Source organism: Lycium ferocissimum, chromosome 8 (assembly GCF_029784015.1).
Source record: "Lycium ferocissimum isolate CSIRO_LF1 chromosome 8, AGI_CSIRO_Lferr_CH_V1, whole genome shotgun sequence".
NCBI lineage: Eukaryota > Viridiplantae > Streptophyta > Magnoliopsida > Solanales > Solanaceae > Lycium > Lycium ferocissimum.
In genome coordinates this window covers 29,224,670-29,243,670 of record NC_081349.1, presented here as the reverse complement: position 1 = coordinate 29,243,670, position 19,001 = coordinate 29,224,670, and the positions used below count along the sequence as shown (strand labels likewise).

General features: G+C 35.0%; 2 protein-coding genes across 5 annotated transcripts; both read right to left on the bottom strand.

The window, feature by feature from the left end:
• Positions 1 to 3,920: 3,920 nt before the first annotated feature.
• On the bottom strand, positions 3,921 to 13,163 carry LOC132067874 (uncharacterized). 3 transcript variants are annotated; one of them, XM_059461258.1, is made up of 15 exons: positions 13,014 to 13,163; positions 11,184 to 11,630; positions 9,763 to 9,840; positions 9,453 to 9,508; positions 7,492 to 7,611; positions 7,265 to 7,335; positions 6,973 to 7,066; positions 6,663 to 6,872; positions 6,078 to 6,329; positions 5,781 to 5,889; positions 5,577 to 5,644; positions 5,364 to 5,433; positions 5,183 to 5,257; positions 4,978 to 5,069; positions 3,921 to 4,300 (listed from the first exon to the last, which is right to left on the bottom strand). In XM_059461258.1, the coding sequence occupies exons 2-15, from the start codon at positions 11,484 to 11,486 to the stop codon at positions 4,225 to 4,227; spliced, it is 1,674 nt and encodes a 557-aa protein (XP_059317241.1). In that variant the 5' UTR covers positions 11,487 to 11,630; positions 13,014 to 13,163; the 3' UTR covers positions 3,921 to 4,224. The 3 variants fall into 3 exon arrangements, 2 of the variants coding, with proteins under 2 accessions (XP_059317241.1, XP_059317242.1); XM_059461259.1 differs by lacking the exon at positions 13,014 to 13,163 and adding an exon at positions 12,864 to 12,998; XR_009417248.1 differs by lacking the exon at positions 3,921 to 4,300 and having other exon boundaries at positions 5,028 to 5,069; positions 5,364 to 5,438.
• Positions 13,164 to 14,513: 1,350 nt separating this feature from the next.
• On the bottom strand, positions 14,514 to 18,329 carry LOC132067873 (uncharacterized). 2 transcript variants are annotated; one of them, XM_059461256.1, is made up of 4 exons: positions 18,000 to 18,329; positions 15,958 to 16,047; positions 15,780 to 15,888; positions 14,514 to 15,098 (listed from the first exon to the last, which is right to left on the bottom strand). In XM_059461256.1, the coding sequence occupies exons 1-4, from the start codon at positions 18,250 to 18,252 to the stop codon at positions 14,960 to 14,962; spliced, it is 591 nt and encodes a 196-aa protein (XP_059317239.1). In that variant the 5' UTR covers positions 18,253 to 18,329; the 3' UTR covers positions 14,514 to 14,959. The 2 variants fall into 2 exon arrangements, with proteins under 2 accessions (XP_059317239.1, XP_059317240.1); XM_059461257.1 differs by having other exon boundaries at positions 15,780 to 15,876; positions 18,000 to 18,328.
• Between the last annotated feature and the right edge of the window lie 672 nt (positions 18,330 to 19,001).

Genomic DNA, 19,001 nt, shown 5'->3' with positions numbered 1-19,001 from the left:
TAAACTAGAAACACACAAATTTTCGGAGACAACAATGAAAATTGAGGGCTCAGAGATACTCGGATAATGGCATTTCGGTTCTAAAAAATGTCGAAATGATAATTAAACTTGTTCATACATTATTTATATTTTTAGTTCATGAACTAGTAGATTGAATGTTTTTGGAGATGCATCATATATATTGGTGAAAAGTTCTAGAATTAGTCTAGTGAGTTCTTGTTCTTGCACTAGGGGAAAGGAGAATTCACAAATTAAATTTAGATACATGAATCCTAAACTAGATACATGATGGAAAACACCTATAAATATCCATGTATTTCTAGCCATTTTGATCAAGCAAAACTAGTGAAATATCATCTCTTCCTCCACTTCTCTTCTAGTGAGCTTTTGAGTGTTTATTTTTGTTGTCTTGCTCTTCCAAATTTCTAACATTTGGTATCTGAGACGGTGTGCTCGGGAGACAACTAACTGTAGAGAGAAGATGACTAACACTAATGTAACTCCATTCCAAGTTCCAATGACTACAGAAAACTATGGAAATTGGTGCATCAGAATGAAGACTTTGCTTGGAGCCTATGGTGTTTGGAAAATGATGGAGAGCGGAGTTAATGAAGTGGAATATGACACTTCCACAAAGAAGAAAGATCAAACGGCGCTCACTCTCATCCATCAAGTTTGGATGAAAAGATGTTTGAAAAGGTTGCAAATGCAAATGGCCACCTCCAAGCAAGCATGGAATAGTCTTCAAACTTTCTTTAAAGATTTGGTCAAGGAGAAAAAGGTTCGTCTCCAAAACTTAAGAGGAGAGTTTGAATCGCCGCAAAGGAAGAGATACGAAACATATTCGCAATATATATCAAGAGTGGCGCACTACAAAGAATCTGGTAATTTGTGACAAGTTTTGGCTGTCTATTGCACATTGAACTAGTTAAACCATAATTAAGCACCTACTGATCTTCTCATGCTATTCACTCAGAGAAGCATTAAAGGAATAGGCCTTTTATTTTTTCAAAAAATTGTAGGATGGTTCATTTTTTTTTTTTTTTGGTCTCTTGCAACTACCTTTTTGATATAGCGAGGTGTACATCACTATGGACTTCTCTAATTGAACCAGTGATTTTCATTCATTTTACACTATTCTCAATGGTTTGTAATGACTTATAGTGCATAAAGAAGGATGGATAGGCTTTCTATTTATTTGTATAAAAACTGAAATTGGACAATAGTTACTTAAAAAGTTAATGGTAATATTTTTTGACAAAAAATTCAAGCACTGTCAATCTCATTGTAGGTATACTATTTTAGCAATATATTTGATCTTCCTAGTATACGCGGAAGTAATCCCATCCGATCTTCTACATGAGCAAATATGTTTCAGTTTTGAGTGAGACATACTTGCCTTAAGAAATGTGCATTGGAGAAAAATAAGTTTTGTTGATTGATCAATTTAGCCAATTATTTTAGTGATACTTGTCGATTGATCTCAGAATTTTGATTGCCAAATTAAAGTCACATAAAGTTAAAGAACACGAAGTTATTGGGAATCAAATATGGATTAATGCATTCTCGACTTTTTAGGCCTCGGGCCAATTTTTGGGGATTGTGGATGCTATTCTAAAGTTAATGAAATGTCACCAAACTGCCATCAGCACAAGTATACTATTTTAGCAATATATTTTAATTTCATGTTGTGTCGATTCTTTGTGGTTCATCCAAGAATTTTTTTGTGTGCTCGTAGTAATTGTATTGAAGGTTATAGTCAAATTGTTTAGTGTAGGATTTTGTTTTTGTTCATTGGCATGAAATGATGCCTGATTATATCCTCTTAAGGATATATTTAGAAAATTTGAACATCTTTAATTTAACCATTACTTGCATTAAATAATGTAAGTGCCTACGAGCTGACTTTTTCGAGTAAGATAGCAGAAAGGCAGATGACATATTCGATTGGTAACATCGTGTGAGTCGAATTATAATAGACACAATAACAACAAACTCAGTGTAATCCCAAAAGGGGTCTGGGGAGGATGAAGTGTGGTCAAATCTGACCCCTACCTTGGAAGGTAGAAAGGTTGTTTCCGATAAATCCTCGGCTCAAAGAAAAGCAAACCAAAGCAGTCGGGAAAAAGAAATGACAGAAGTAATGGCAAAATACGATATTAAGCATGACGAAGCAGTCTAAAAAAAAAAAGGGACAATACTGTAACTACCACAAAATCATATGATAAATCGATAATCGAACTACAAGAAACACAAATAATAACATAAATCCAAGGGCAAGTGTATGTATATATGTTCTATTCAGATGTTTTGATTAATCTGAAATGAGTCCAAACTTTGAGAGTCCGGCGCCGAAATGGCACAAAATTTTCCAAAAGAGGTCGTGGAATTTGTGACAGACCAAAAGGGGTTAATCGTGCATTGTTACACGATTTACCCCCAATTCATTAACACGCTGCTTTCCTTCCGTTAATTTAAAAAAAATGTTAAAGGGCAAATCGTGGAACAGTACACGATTTGCCATAATTCTTTTTGCAAATCGTGTACATGCACACGATTTGCATACTGGTGTATATCATGTGAAACTTTATATTCACTTTTATCCTGTTGAAGAAATATATGGTGATGGTAAGAATAACATGAAATACATTTGAGGTTAAATGATGGTTTGAAGTTGAGAATTCTACAGACGTGTCAAAGGAGTTTAAAATTCCTCAAAATGCTTATAGGGCTGTATTGGAAATTTATGTTTCATTTCATGAGAATGATGAGTTTTGGTATAGTAATCCACCGAATGATTATATTGTTATCATGAAATGATGATTCCCTAGCAAGTCAAAAGTTGTTCCTACACACGATTTGCAAAATATATTAAGGTAAAACGTGTACACGGACACGATTTGCAAAAAGAATTGCAAATCGTGTATTGGTCCACGATTTGCCCTTTAACTTTTTTTTTTTTAAGTTAACAGACGGAAAGCAGGGCGTTAATGAATTGGGGGTAAATCGTGTAGCGAGTGCCACGATTAATCAATTTTTTTTTTGGTCTATCACAAATTTCACAACCCTTTTTGGAAATTTTAATCCAATTTTGTGCCATTTTGGCGCCAGACTCCAAACTTTGTTCATTTTCTAATTAATTTGCACGTCATTATGATATCTTATATTTCATTGCAATACAAACTTTGACCTATTGGTCAAGGGTGAGATTTGATGGGGGAGTCACTATTTTTTTTTTTTTTTTTTTTTTTAATGTGCATAAAGTTTATGTTCATTTCTTTCTGAAGTTCTGAAGAAAAAATTAATTATGCATAGTATATATGATATCTTATATTTCTAGATCCGAACCTTTGAATGATTAAGAATGTTTGTTTTTCAACATCTGAATGTCCATAATATATTTTTAACTATTATAAATATATACTAAAAGAAATGTTTTCTATAATAATAATGAGTTCATATCTTTGGGTCCAAGGGTGAGATTTGATGGGGGGCAGACGCTATGCTAGTGTGTTACTCATTTGGCTCAATAATATATGGACTGGTATAGGGGGTTTAGGGTTGGGGAATGGGGGTGGTTAGGGTAAGGTAGATGGGGGGGTGGGGGGTGCATAGGATGATGACCAGAGAAGTGAACAATTTCAGCTTTTAGAACTTGAGATTAAGGAAAAATGTGTTCTGAAGAAATTGAAGAAAAAATGGGATAAAATATATCAAAGAAACATAGTATATAAGTACAAGAAGGCAGCTTGCATTGTGAAGTGCACATAATTTAATTCCATAGTTCTGTTTCAATGGTTATTACTCTTCTCCTCTGCTTAGCAAAAGCTACTAGCTATTTGTGTTTGGCTGCCAAGAATATTTACCTTGGAAAAATTGCAAACATAAAACTGAGAAAACAACTCAAGATCCAGAGAAATATATGCTGAAACTTTTAGTAAAAGTATTTCAAAGATTACTAATTATCCAATCAAATTCTAAAAATAAATAAATACATTCATTACATGGAGAATGTTACAGAGATGGACTTTTTATTGCCACAGGAGACAAGACATTGTCTGAACAAATAAATAAATAATTTACAAAAGAAAGTAGAAATAAACAAATGCCACTAGCCTCATAACAAGAAAGAAAATAAGAGATTACAAGCTTCATATCCTGCAACTTGCTCCATAGCTTGGTTTAATTGGTGAATCTTGAGTTGGAGCTCTAATGGATATAACACTAAGGTCGCTGATAAACATATTTTGTTCTAGGATCCACTATTAGGCCCTTCCCTCCATTCACTTCCAAATCGTGCCTGCAATCACAAGATGAGTAGTAGTTCAGATAGTCGTTACAAGAAGGGCGATGACTGTTGCTATAGAGGCAGAACCAGAATATAAACTTGATGGGTTCTATCTTTATGTAAGTAGTTCAAGCGCTCGTTACAAGAAGGGAGATGACCGCCGCTGCAGAGGAAGACCAGAATTTAAACTTGATGAATTGATTATGCGCATATATATCTAAGTTCCATGTCAAAAACGTTAGGTTCAGGTGGACAGATTGAACCAATGGAACTCATATTTCATCCTCCTTTGAGTTGCTACATGTGAAAGTGTGAGACACGACAAGAAATTCAGCCTATAAGGACACAATAGCCACCCCAAAATAGGCAAGTAGTACCTATAATCGCCCCCCCCCCCCCCAAAAAAAAAAAAAAAAAAAAGAAAGAAGCAAAATATGGACAACGCCTAACATTACCAATTATCCGCGTTGCACTCAAGCTCGTACATTTTTTGGGCAAACTGTGGTGTGCCAGCTTGCACGGACCTAGACTATTCCAACCGGGTAACTCTGCCCACCAAGGCTTAGACAACTAGGAAAAAATCACTTCGTGTTTTTGTCTCTGTTGGAATTTGAACCTAAGACCTCATGGTTCTCCTTCCACTTCAATGACCAGTAAAAAAATGAATGACAGTAGCGTGATAACTTAACTGGAATACAAAATCTGGAATTGTAAGCTGTTCACGAGGAACATAGCGGAAGAGTTGTAGAAGACGGTCAAGATATACTACTTTTTTCCACACCTGCAGATTAGTTCACCAGTAACAAGCTTTCAGAGAAATGAAGCTGAGTTTGTAAGCAAGTAATAATGCGATTAGCTAAAGGAAAAAAGGAAAGGTACTGAGAATATAAGTACCACACTATCGACAAAGAGTTGCATTGCAAAAATTGCAGACTTCAGCCCAAAGGTAGGGTGAAGAACATATATTGCCTGCTCACAGAAAAAAGAGATTTAGAAGGGGAAAAAAAACAGGAGTAAGTTCCAGCTTCGGGGAACCATGGAAAGACCAGAAAAAAAAGGTGAAGGCATTGCATACATGAAGGTTACGCTGGTGTTTCCGTCCAAGTATTTGTTGTACTCTCTTCATCCATCCCAGATCTGGTTGCCTGTTCTTATACAACAAAACAAAATCCGGAAGCATCTATTTAAAAATACGGAAGACAACAAAATTCAACATGAGCTCAATGATGAGGTAATCTATCATAAGAACATGAGCCAATGAAAAGACGGGCCAAAAGATAATACTTACATCTGTAAAGACGCTGCAGAATGAAAATATACGATAGAGTAAGGCTTTTGAATCAAAGGCTCAAACTCCTGAAACGCGACAAGTAGATCAACTAATTACTGCCAAATCATGCAGGAAAAAATTGAAGTAAAACAAATTATTGAATCATCAAATTGCTATCGATTAGATCTAATGCAATATATTTTTAGCAGAAATTATAACTACCTTTACAACATATAGAATAAATCTCTCAAGGTCAAGGCATCTTAGCAGGAAATGTGCTCCCACGACTACCATAACTGGACGACCCTCACTATCAACCCCTCCCCGGTAACTGAAAACATAGAAATAAGCAACATAAGTTTAACATAAGACAGGTGAAACTTTTTAATGAATATGTTAATAGCACTTCAGTTATCTATCAGTCATGTTAATTTAACAAAACCTTTGCATGCAATCGGGTAGTTGTGTTTTACCCAAAACAATGTTTGCAAAGACATAATTTACAAAAACTCTGCTTACACGATTTTCATTTCTGCAATTTCTGAAAGATTCAGAGAATTTGCTTTTGCAAGATATCTAGAGTGAAGGGAATATTCTTCTGCAGCTGATAAAGGAGGTCCCCCAAGATCACCATATCCAAGGATTTTAAAGCAGTTCCAACTGTTTTGTGCTTGGGTTGTTTTTTCCCATTGTTCTCTGCGTCGCTGATCTGGATCTTTGATCAGGGACATAAAAGCGGGATCCAAAAACGCATCCAAGTAGGATGAACTCCTGCTTAAGAAAAACGTTTTTAGTCGGGCTTAATGATATATATATATCACAAATAAGATTTCAACATGTAGAAATCAGATGAGGAACAACAATAATAGAACTTTTCATCAAAGTAATATTACATCATAAATGTCACAGGAAGTACTTTCTTCATGTAATTTCTTTGTCAATTTCATACTACTGTAACACACACAGATTCAAAAAGTTGGGGGAGATATAAAGCAATGAAACCAGTTTTTAAGTTCTGACCGACTTTAACACTTCAACTGTATCCTGCAAGCCCACTGTTCATATGATGTTTGTTGTGAATGAACTGCTTAGTTCATCACTAACCTTCTGGACAAACCAACATTGCTGACAGATAGATCAACAGAGGCTTGTGGGGTCCTTGGACTAGAACTTTTCGAATTTGGCAACGGTTTAATTCTTATTTTACGTTCAGCTGTAGTTGTCTCTCCATTCTCATCCCCAACATCTGCAGGAAGTTTTAATCGGGCAATTTCCTCCTCATGATTATCCCGAGGAAAGTAGAGAGGAAGCAATCTGCAAAATTAAAGATACTGTGAGTTTTAACAGCAAAACAATATACACAGAATTCCTGCATCCCCTCCAATATTGGCAGAAAACAATGTACTAAGTATACCTTTTATATATCTCCGTGTCAGATGAAGTAGTTGTACAGAAAACGACTGCCTCTATTTTATCTTTCTGTTTTTCAAGAAACCGTCGTACAGTTCCTAATCAAAGAAACACAAGATGGAGTTCAAGAAGTGGCAGATAAAACATTTAAACAAATTGTTAATATAAAGAATCTTTCTGATGGAGATATCATAGTTCTTTAGAGTCTCAGCAAAGAAAGAATTATCTTTATCTTTAATTTGAAAATAAAATAACGAACAAATAAGCACTTGATCAAGAGCAGAGAGATATCTCACTTATTGCAACATGAGCAGCTGGTTCTCGCGGATAATTCTTGGCTTCGGTATAGATACAGCCCATCGCAATGCTGCACCACATAAACCAACATAGTAAGTAGCTTTTTAAAAATATTTGACACCCTAAAATCAAAATGAAATCAAGGGACTGGCTCTCCCTTTTTCCTTTTAATAAACAAAATCACGGCATTAATAACAAACCGCAGAATATATGACCATTAGACAACCTCTGTAGCCCATTTTCTATAAGAAGTTCAAGGCAAGAGCGATAGCAATGACTTAGAGCATTCTCGGCAGCAGTGTGGTATTTTACAGCGTACTTCGGACCAACAGTGTGAATGACCCTCCTGCACATGAAACACAATCAGCAAGGCTTATGATTATGCTGCATTTGTTCCCATGCTAAAACTGTGATGAAACATCATGAACTAAGTCCAAAGGGAAAGAGAACATTGAATATTTTCTTTTTCTTTTTTAATATCTTAATTAAATGTAGTTACTTATTTCTTTTCTTTAATTAACTATAATTTACTAGTAGCTAAATATGGTGATACAGGAATGCATTTACTACTACTACTGCTGCTCAACACCCAGCCATCACCATTCAAATTAAAAATTGTTAAGCGATGTCACCATTTTTCTTATCTGTAAAGTGTAAAAAGTAAGATACATAGAAGCTTGATGACTTCAGTTCTCATCCGCTTCTCTGAAAAATACATTATAGTAAGGCTACAACAACAACCCAGTGAAATCCCACAACGTGGGGTCTGGGGAGGGTAGAGTGTATGCAGACCTGACTCCTACCAAGGTAGGACGGCTGTTTCCGAAAGACCCTCGGCTCAATAGAAAGCATAAAAAGCATAAAAAGAGGTCAGATAAGGCCAAGAAATTCAAAGCGATATGGAAATGAAAATAACGAAAGCGACTAAGCCATGATGAAGCAGTTTGCAAAGGGGCAGTAGCTATCACAGATAAAATAAGATAATCAAAGTACAGAAAATAACAGATAGTAGCAGAAATCAAAGCACAAGAACTTATATCGCGATAATGTGACTACTAATATGAAAGGATAAACGATATTATCTACTAGCCTTCTACCCTAATCTGAGTCCTCCATACCCTCCTATCTAAGGTCATGTCCTCGGTAAGTCAGAATCGCGCCATGTCCTGTCTAATCACCTCTCCCTAATACTTCTTCGGCCTAACCCTACCTCTTCTGAAACCATCCATGGCCAACCTCTCACATTATAGTAAGGCTAAAAGCATTAAATTGAGATGTCGTACTGCCTCCTAAGTCCTAACCACGATTGAAGATTTATTTAAACTCTCACATTATCAGATCCTTATTTAGATAATCCAACACAAGTACGATCACGCTGTTTGTGATCATGCAACAACTTATCAATATGCCAGACATCACTGCAACTTGGCTTTCATATAAAAAAATTCCATAACCAACTCATACATGCGTATTATGATATTCCGGAAATGTTATGCAGGTGGTACCTCAATGTACATCTGCTCTTTTTTCCTTACTGCAGACCAGCTTAGCTGTTCACAGTTTCTACTTCTATTTCTTTTACTATGTGAATATACTCGAAAACCGGATATCGATGGAAACAGCTAAATTTCTTAGGGAGATCTCCAACTATGATCACAGGTACGGCAGTCCAAAGGTGTGATACCATGATTACTGAATGTATTAAAAGGAGCAAAAAATCACATGGACGAAAGTTGTCTCGAAAGACAAAGAATTTCTTTGAATTCTATACAGACTTAGCGAATAATAGAACACAATGAAAAGCAAAGCATCCGACAACCAGTTGCAGTTAAGGCTAGTTGTTGGTGCATTTACACTGGGCCTGATTTTTGACAGGAATCATTTAAGTTTGGTTGAGATCATATGACAAGGCAGGGATAGATGTGAGATTGAGAGAATCCCTAACTTTAAGGAATCCACGATTTGTCCTATAAGACAAATAATTGAGTACAGAATAAACTATGCCCAGATGGAGTAGAATAGATGTAGGCTATTCACATAGCTGACTTCGACTAGTTTGGGATTTAAAAGCAATCGCTATTGCATATGAAAAGATAAGGTATTGCAGATCAACTAACGAAGCCGTCAGTTACAAACATACTCAATTATAATGCACAGAGTTGATAAAAGTAACCCGATATCACTCACCTAGCAGGAAGATCATAAGCATTGGTAACTTTTGCCATTCCGGTCCGGCAGCCTCCCTACAAAGAAATGTAAACCATATATAATATTTCAAGTGTCAGCATTATAAGTTGAATACAAGGGTAAACATTTGGAAAAGGCGTTACATAGCATCCTTAAGCTGGAACAAACAGAAAGTACAGAAACAAATATAAAGAAACAATTTGAGATTTAATTGGTTGCCACAAGTTATGCTTCTGACCCTATTCGGGAACCAGTTCAGGAAATAAGTTCTAAAAAAATCTGGAAAACATATGACAATAGAGGAACCTACAAGAGTAGCACATTCTTCTGCAAGACCAGGTCCAGCTGCAGCATGCAATCCAGGGCTGCTGTGCGCTTCATCTAAATTCTGTTGAGCACAAAATTTAAGTATAATTGTCAACAATTCCACTGACAGAAAAAGTGTTTTCTTGATGTAGTTACTTGCAACAATCAAAATAGCATTGGTCTCTACATTTCTACAAACATCCTTATTATTGCACAAAATACAACGAGCTCAGACATATCTTAACTATATGGTATGTATGGAAACTATTTAATAATCGCATTGGTCGGCCTTATAATCTTTTGGTAAGGTGTAGAGTAAGACACATACTGGCAGGAAAAACAGACAATATTATCCAATAGCCTACATATACATGCTTCAGTTTTAGGTACTTCCTGGTTATGATGATAAACTTGCAAAGTAGAAAGAGAATGCAAATTTGCATCGATATTCCTCCTCCCATTATTAGTGGAAGTGGATAAAGTACCCCAACCCTAATCTCCCCCATCCCTTAAAAGAACTAGAAACAGGATTGGAAAATATTCCACCTTTTTGGATGTTTAAAGTCTTCTGCCTTTTTCTTTTTTTTTTTAAAATAATGGTGGTGTCCGGACCAACTGCGCGCACCTCAACTATTCCACCGTGCACCTGCTACCTCCCACCAGCACAGATACGGGTAACTCTGCCCCCAAGGGTTAGGTAGATGAAAAGAAATCCCCTGGTCTCTAAGGTTTGAACCCACTTCATTAACCATGACCACTAGAACACACCCTTGGATGCTAGAATCTTTAGGTTTCATTTGGTAGGAGTATTAAAGAAAATAATACTGGTATTAGCTTTGGATTTATTTAATCCCTTGTTTGGTAGTTTTCTCAATCTATGTATAACTAATACATATATTAGTTATATCACTCTATTCGGTACTCTGCTTCTACATAGTAAACCATGGCATTAACAATACCAGTACTATTCCTATTCTAATACACTCTATTCATTTAAAACAACTGACCAAACAATCGATAAAAGACAATGCCAGCATTACTAATACACCCTAATTAGTACTATTCTTATACACCCTACCAAACGACCCCTTAAAGTCTTAGCTCAAGAAAAAGCATATAACTTGAAGCATCCCCTACTCCAAACAGTATTTACTTGAATCAGACACACAAATAAGCTACTTGGAACTCAAAATTTTCAATGAAACCCAAAATCTTTAGCTAATTTGTTGGCTGCAAGTTCATGTCTCTGCCAACATCTTAGATGGACTGATGCAAGCCAACAAACTATTTAATCTCTTACCCTCCACATTAAAAAAGCAAATTATACACATTGCACATCCACGTAAGAAGCAAAACCAGGCATGTCCAGAGACCACATCAAAATAAACACAAACACAATAGAGTTATCTAGAAGTTACTTCTCACCTCATTTGTAGAGTTAACAACGGCATCTACCTCGAGATTCCAGGGGTCTCCTCTCCACAGGTATATCTTGGAGTTAATCTCATGATCCACAGGAAACTTGGAAATGATACCATTTGCATTGCCCTCAGACCCAGAAGCAGATGATAAAGGATCCTTATAGTCGGAATTAGGATCTTCGTTCTCATACAAGTACCTAATATCAGAATCAATCCAACGGGGAACTTGGTCAAGTGTCACCACAGAATCTCCACTATCAGTAGGTACCCCGCCTCGTGTAGTAGTGGTTCCTACAGGCCTATACATAATTTGCTTTCTCTCAACTCCGATTTCACTTCCTATTCCTTCATATAGAACAGAATATTCTCCTTTATTCGATTACAGCTAAAGTCAAACAGATACTGAAATCTCAGTAACCCCACATGCATTCACCAAAAGAACTTGAATCTCCTGGAAAGAACAGGCAGTATTACATAACTTTGTGTAAAGGACACAAGAACATAAAAAATTAGGCTGGAAATAGGATAATTTTCAATAAAAATCAAACCTTTGCATCTAAAATAACTCATCATACTGAACTAACCCTCAATTCCCACAAATTTTATGAGCAAAAATATCATTACTACTAGATCAAAATCAAAAACCCTGATAATTTCCAATAAAAGTCGAACCTTTGCGTCTAAATAAACTCATCATACTGAACTAACCCTCAATTCCCACAAATTCAATGAGAAGATATATTCATTATCGCTGAATCAAATCGACAACCCTGACACTTATTTTCAAACATAGTTGGAATCTAAAGCAACCCCATTTGAAAATTAGACCAAGAAATTATACCATTGATCAAACTTAACAAAATTAGAACCTCAACAGATCCATACCTACAGAACTAGAAGTTCTTCCACGGATTCAAAATCAAAGGTTCATACTCACAAAGTATTGTTCAATTTTTTTATCCTCTCGACATGTAAAAGCTAAAAACAGCCTTACTAGATACATAATTTTTCTTCTCTTAACTCCGATTTCACTTCCAATTCCTTCATAAAGAACAGAATATTCTCACTTTGTTCGATTACAGCTAAAGTCAAACACATACTGAAATCTCAGTAACCCCACGTGAATTCTGCCAGAAGAACCGTAATCCCCTAGAAAGAACAGAAAGTATTACACAACTTTATATAAGGCTCGAGATAGAGATAATTTCCAATAAAAATTGAACCTTTGCATCTACATAACTCATTAGTATGAACTAAACCTCAATTCCCACAAATTCAGTATTACACAACTTTATATAAGGCTCGAAATAGAGATAATTTCCAATAAAAATTGAACCTTTGCATCTACATAACTCATCATACTAAACTAAACCTCAATTCTCATAAATTCAGTATTACACAACTTTATATAAGGCTCGAAACAGAGATAATTTCCAATAAAAATTGAACCTTTGCATCTAAAATCTAAATAACTCATCATACTGAACTAACCCTCAATTCCCACAAATTCAATGAGAAAAAAAATCATTATTAGTTTATTACTATATCAAATCAACAACCCTGACACTTATTTTCAAACCCCATATAAAATTAAACCAAGAAATACTATCATTGATTAAACTTTACAAGGAGAAAGAAAAAAAAATCAAACTTTACAAATTTAGAAACTCAACAGAGCCTATACCTACAAATCCCAATTTAGAAGTTCATCCATGGATTCAAAATCATAGGTCCATACACCCCACAAAGCAAAAAAAAGAAAAACTAATATATCAAGAACATGATTAACAAAAACATATAAAATAAATGGGTATTTTTTCAAGAAAATTATTACCTGTAAATAGATGTGAAAATTTCAAGAAGACAACTATTTTGTGGGGTCTTATTAATGAGTTAAAGCCAAAATTAGAGACCCCCTTTGAAGGTGGGGAGTGGATTTGTTGATTTGAGGAATTTTTTATCTTTAACTTATTATTGTGGGCTGTTTTGTCATTTTCTGTTTCTTGCAATCACTGTTAAATTATTTTTATTTTTTTGTTAGATGCCCTCTGAATTCTTGCTAGAGTTTCAAATAAGGACCTTTGTGAATATTCCCTTCTTCTTGCTTTTTTTACGGTAAAAGAAAAGTTTTTCCATAAAAGGGGCTGTAAAAGGTATTGAGAATTACACACAAATTTATTACTCCCCATCTGATATGGTTTAATTCGATACGGAGTTTCAGAAATAAAAAAATCTTGTATTTTAAAATAGGTCAAACATATTTGTATAGTTATAAATCATCTCGTTAAGTGTAAAAAATAAAGTTTAAAGTTAAATTGTTATTAAATAAAAAAATATATCATTCTTATTGAGACTGATAAAAAAAAAAAGTATGTCACATAAATTGGGATGAAGAGTAGGTCCAAGAGACCAAGATTCTTAACATTTAACCATATCACTGTTTAAGCCAAAAAAAAAAAGAAGGAACAATATCACTGTAAATTCTTTTTTCTTTTCTTTTTTTGGGTAAGATTATAATCATAATCATAACGAAATTGAAAAAGAGAAGAAAGATGATCATGCAATCTTAATAGCCAATCACTTTAATTACTATGTTGGCTCCGTTTCTAATGTATCATTAGGATGTCGTTTGTTAAAAGCTTCAAGAGAATGTCACATTTTACCACGTTTTTTCTTACTACAGTCGTACAAAATTATCACTTATCACCATCATTAGCCTCCCTCTCAACAGGTGAAAGCTAAAAACAATCTACTACTCCCTCAGTCTAATAATAAATGCCATCTTAGAAAATTAAAATATAAATTAATTAATTTTTTTTAATTTTATCCTTAGATAAAAATAACAAGTTAAAATAATATCTAAATGATTGAAAAAGACAAATAATAATTTAGTATTATTGGATTCTTAATGTCAAGAGGATTACTACTTGTGCATGCTCTAATTAAGAGAAAAAGGTAATTTATTTTTATTATATAGGGATAATTTAGTAAACTTCATATTGCATTATTAATTTTTTAATATGAGTGTTTTTAGCTAAGGTAACACTTATTATGAGACGGAGAGAGTATTAGATAAGCCAACAAGTAAAGCAGTCCTAGATGCAGATGAAATAGTTTTATCTCCTTTTTAGAAAAGTCAAATCCTTATCCAATTCTCCCCACGGCTAACTTCTAATTAAGCTTTAGAGAATTAAATAGCAACGGAAGTGAAGACAACCAAAAATTAGATAATGGCAGAGCGGTCTGTGATTGAGTGATAAAGTAATAACAAACTTTGCGACATTTTTTTCGTAGATATTCACTTGCACTGAATTAAAAATGAAAAAAGGAAAAAGAAAGAAAGATGACCAAGCAATCCTATTAGGGCAGTAACCTTAACTGTAACTTAAGTCATTTATAAGGATACAGAATCAGTAAGTTTTAGAAATGTTAACAGATTTAGCTCAAGAAATGGGGTTTAGAAGAAAGCACTAGGTGCAAAACTTCACTTTTTTATATAATCAATATGCCACTATCAAGCTTATAGTTTACTAATGCAATGTATAGACAAGCTATTGAACAATGGGCAGAATGGACCTAGACATAATTCTAGTGCTTATACTAATAGCTTCTGATGTATTGAGGCTTTATCAAACTCCTCGTCTCTGCAGAAACCTATCGTGAATTTTCACCATTAAGGTTCAATCATCACTCTTTGCATCATCCATTTGCATTCTTGAAAATTTGAAGAGTGGAAATTGGAACCAACATTGGTGACAAAGGGTACATATATAGTTGTATTCATTCTACTCCTGCCTTCTGCTTCAACATGGCGATGAAGCTGTCTCTTTCTTCTGGTGTCATTCCTGCTGTAGAGCAATCTCCAACTCCCCACTCAGCTCCTCGTAGGCAATACTTGTCTTGAATTAATTTTTCGTTCCTGAAAAATACACGAACAGTTACCATTTGGTTGATGCTTGATGTCATCTATGCCAGTTATTGTCATATATACTTCAAGAAACTGAAAGGAAAACATATTATAGCTTTTGAAAACACAATGCACGATGCAATCTCATGAGACAAGAAAAAACCGGACAATCAACCTTCACCTATTAGCAGGGGTGGATCTATATGGTCCTAAGGGGGTTCAATTGAATCCCCTTCATCGAAAAAATTTAGTGCATGCTGACGCGGGATGCTTTGTGCACCGGGCAGCCCTATTTTATAAAGCGGGTAAAGACAATATTTTCTGTATATATGAAAATTGTTAAATCCCCTTGATGTCAAATTGCTTTTTGTTTCGCGTTCAAACCCCTGAGGTGGCATTCTTGCATTTTTCTGAATCCCCTTGTTAAAATTACTAGCTCTTCTACTTCCTATTACAAGTTAATCATAACCATAGAAAAGGAAATGCACAGACTGACAGAAGATAGTCAACCTCAACCCTCCTCCAAGCAAGCAGTTGAAATCACTATTAGAAACAAAGACAATATTGAAAGTTTCCAAGTTTAACCAGCATACTGAAATAAGCATATTGTAATAATATTAGCATATAACATATTAGAAGTGTAATATGATCTATTAACCAAAAAGCTAATCATTCTGAAAAGGAAGAAATTACTTCTCTTTGTTTTGCTTGGATTTTTCAAGTAACTGTTTAAGCAGGGGCGACTCTTTGAACTTTGCATCAAGTTCTGCATACCTCTTCTGATTATCGTCTGCAAGAAAAGCTATTTTTTGCATATCATCATACTGCATAATGTCAGCAGAAATATTTTACAATGTATTAGTGAATATACCGTTCCACCGATTAAGAAAATCAATCTTAGGCAATTCAGGTCCAGGAACTGATTCTATTCCGGTTGAACCCGAAAGAAATCCAGCATTAGCTGCAATTGAAACACAATAACATATTTTAAGCTTTCAAGCACTGACAACTGAAAAAACGAAAGAATCATGTAAATTCTATATCCATTACATAGAAGCAAAGAGGAACTCAGTTTATCACGAGTCCTACTGAAAAGTATTCAAAAGAAATTAAGAGAATCAATTAAAGTAACAAAAGCGTTTATTAATCTTCAAAGTTCTTAGCAGGGCCACCTGTCAAAAAGGTGTGTGGCTTCTGACATGGTTCGAGATATTTCTATATGTCCATAGGAATTCAATAACTTAAACTTCCATAGCATCTCAAGTTTATATCAATTTATCTTGCTAAACTTATACACTTCCTAGTTTAGCAAAACTCTGTAGTAACTTTTAGCAGTTAATCAATATACATGCTAAACCATAATAAAGACTTCATCTGCATGACAACATTTTCCTGTTCTCTTGAATCTCAAATGGTGTTCAATAGCATTTGGCTGACTTCCATTAGCTAAAATTTCTAGTGTTGATGCAAAATCTTCATGCATAATTAGTAAAGGGAAACAAAGGGAACACTCAAAACAAGAAAAAAAGGCTACCTTAGATCAATAAGTGTTCATTGCTCCCATTTGGGACCAATATAGTGCCAAAGCTCAAAATGCAGATGAGACAACATAAACTAAAAAGCAAAGACGCCAACCTAATTCTCCCCCACAAATAGCAAAAATCAGAATTATTAGATGGTTCTGCAGAGTGTTTATGCTAAATCTCAACATTCAAGAATTTCAAAAACTTCTCCTATCTGCAAAGTGTTTCTACTAATTAGAGGGTATTGGGGAATGGTACGGTGGGTGTGAAAGCCTCATATCGTTCTATCAATGAACTAAGTTGTAATGTCAAACTAATTGGGACGGCTATATGAATCCTCTATATTCATTCCGCTCTACGTGGTTCCATTGTTTCAAGGCTTCATACACACAAAAATCACGTCATAGTGTATGAAGCTAAAAGCATTAAACAAAAGAGGCTACTTGACTTTTTAATGTGATATTTGTAAAACAAGCTAAACATATATAAATGGTGGAAAATACCGAAGCCACATATTTTGGGTTCCATATTAGACCTATGTCACTTCATTTATTGGCGTGGTTTGGCGGAAGTGTAGGCCTTCTACTAGACTAAGAAGCCTGTTATGGGGAAGCTCTAAATCTAAAAATATATGGCTAGGTCCCCTCAACCTAGGCAAGTGTTCCATTCAACTGCCAACTGTAGGACCAAAAAAACTAGCCAATTCAATTGTTCTAGTAAAGTTTTGCACTATTACGGATAATTTTCTTTTTCTGATGACGGTAGTGTTTGGGTCAGCTTGCGCGCAACTCGACTAATTCCAAAAGATACCTAATACGTCCCACCAACACACATACCGAATAACTCTGCCCACCAAGGCTTGGACAGATGGGAAGAACTATGATGGATAAAAATTACGCTTATAAACTCATTATCTAAACGCTTCTAAGCTTATTATCGCTCTGAAGCATTCTTAATTTATGCACAGGCGAGTATATTTCTTAGAATAACCTTACATCAAGGCCTCACAACTTCTATCAATTAAATCAACTAATGTCAAACTAGATGGGACGACTACTTGAATCCTCTATATTACATTCCGCTCTATGTGGGTCCTTTGTTTCAAGGCTTCATAGGTAGGGGCAGATGTAGGCTTGAATATACGGATTCAGCAGAACCCAGTAACTTTGGCTAGAACTTATATATGTGTTAAAAACTTTACTAAAGATGTACAAAAATTTAATTCAGAACCAAGTTACTGACATTTAAGGTCGTTTTCCTAAAATTCAGAAATCATAAAGTTCAAATTCTAGATCCGTCTATGTTCATGACACACACAAATAACTGTAGAAACAAAAAAATACCACCATAACAAAAGAGGCAAAAGAAAGATAAATCAAGATAACATTACCAGGAGAGGACCAGAGAAGAATAGCAAGGCAAGCAGAAAGTGGAACAAATGACTTCTGTAAAATGAAGTTTTCAGAAGGCAATTTAAGTGAATAAGAGAAAAGATGAGGAGCTTTTTTAAGGGAAGCAGTAATAGAAGTTTTTGTTGGTTTTCTTTTAAAGCCATGGAAAACTGATGGAAGTGGCTGAATATTGAAGCTAGTTGATGGAAATTGCTTCATTGATGTTGCCATAGGTGAAATATGAGTAGTCATACTTCTGCTTTTGCCCTCTGCTTTCCACTAGGCCAAAGTAGAAGCAAAAGTAGAAGATAGGGAAGATCAAGAAACAAACGGTCATCATTTAGTTTCAACTAAATTGAAGTGGTAGTTATCTCGTTGGGCTTGGGCCATCATTCGCTTGTTGGGCCATTACAAGCTTTCGAACAAGCTATAGTCCGAGTCAATAGAAAAATCATGATGATCCCATATGATTTTTGAGTAACCCAACAGGACAAATATGTTGCTTAGCATGAGGTCCTATCAATTTGTCATGACTTGCATGCCATCGTTCTTAAATGTTTTTTTCTCTACTTTGTTTGTAGCTTCGAAATAGAAGATCTAATATCGCTTGTGAGTAATTCAACAGGACAACTAAGTTGAATATAACATGAAGTCATACCGATTTGTCATGAATTGCATCTTTGTAGTTGTCAACGTCACTTTACCATCTATGCCTCTCAACTTAAAGGGTATTTTAGTTCCAAAAAAAATCATTAAACTCGTATACCTTTTGTACAAATCACCCAAAAACGAATGTATCTCCTTGGTTCATATCACGTTCAAGGATTGGCCAAGTATTTGCTAGTCCTTTAACAAGGGCAAGTGCACGGACGGCTGATTTAAGATTCCTATTTAAGGGATTATCTAAATATATAAATTTTTATAAGTTTAGCATTTGAAAATCAACTTTGAATTATGATACTGACGTTGGATTTTTTTTGGATCAGAAGTTACAGACTACA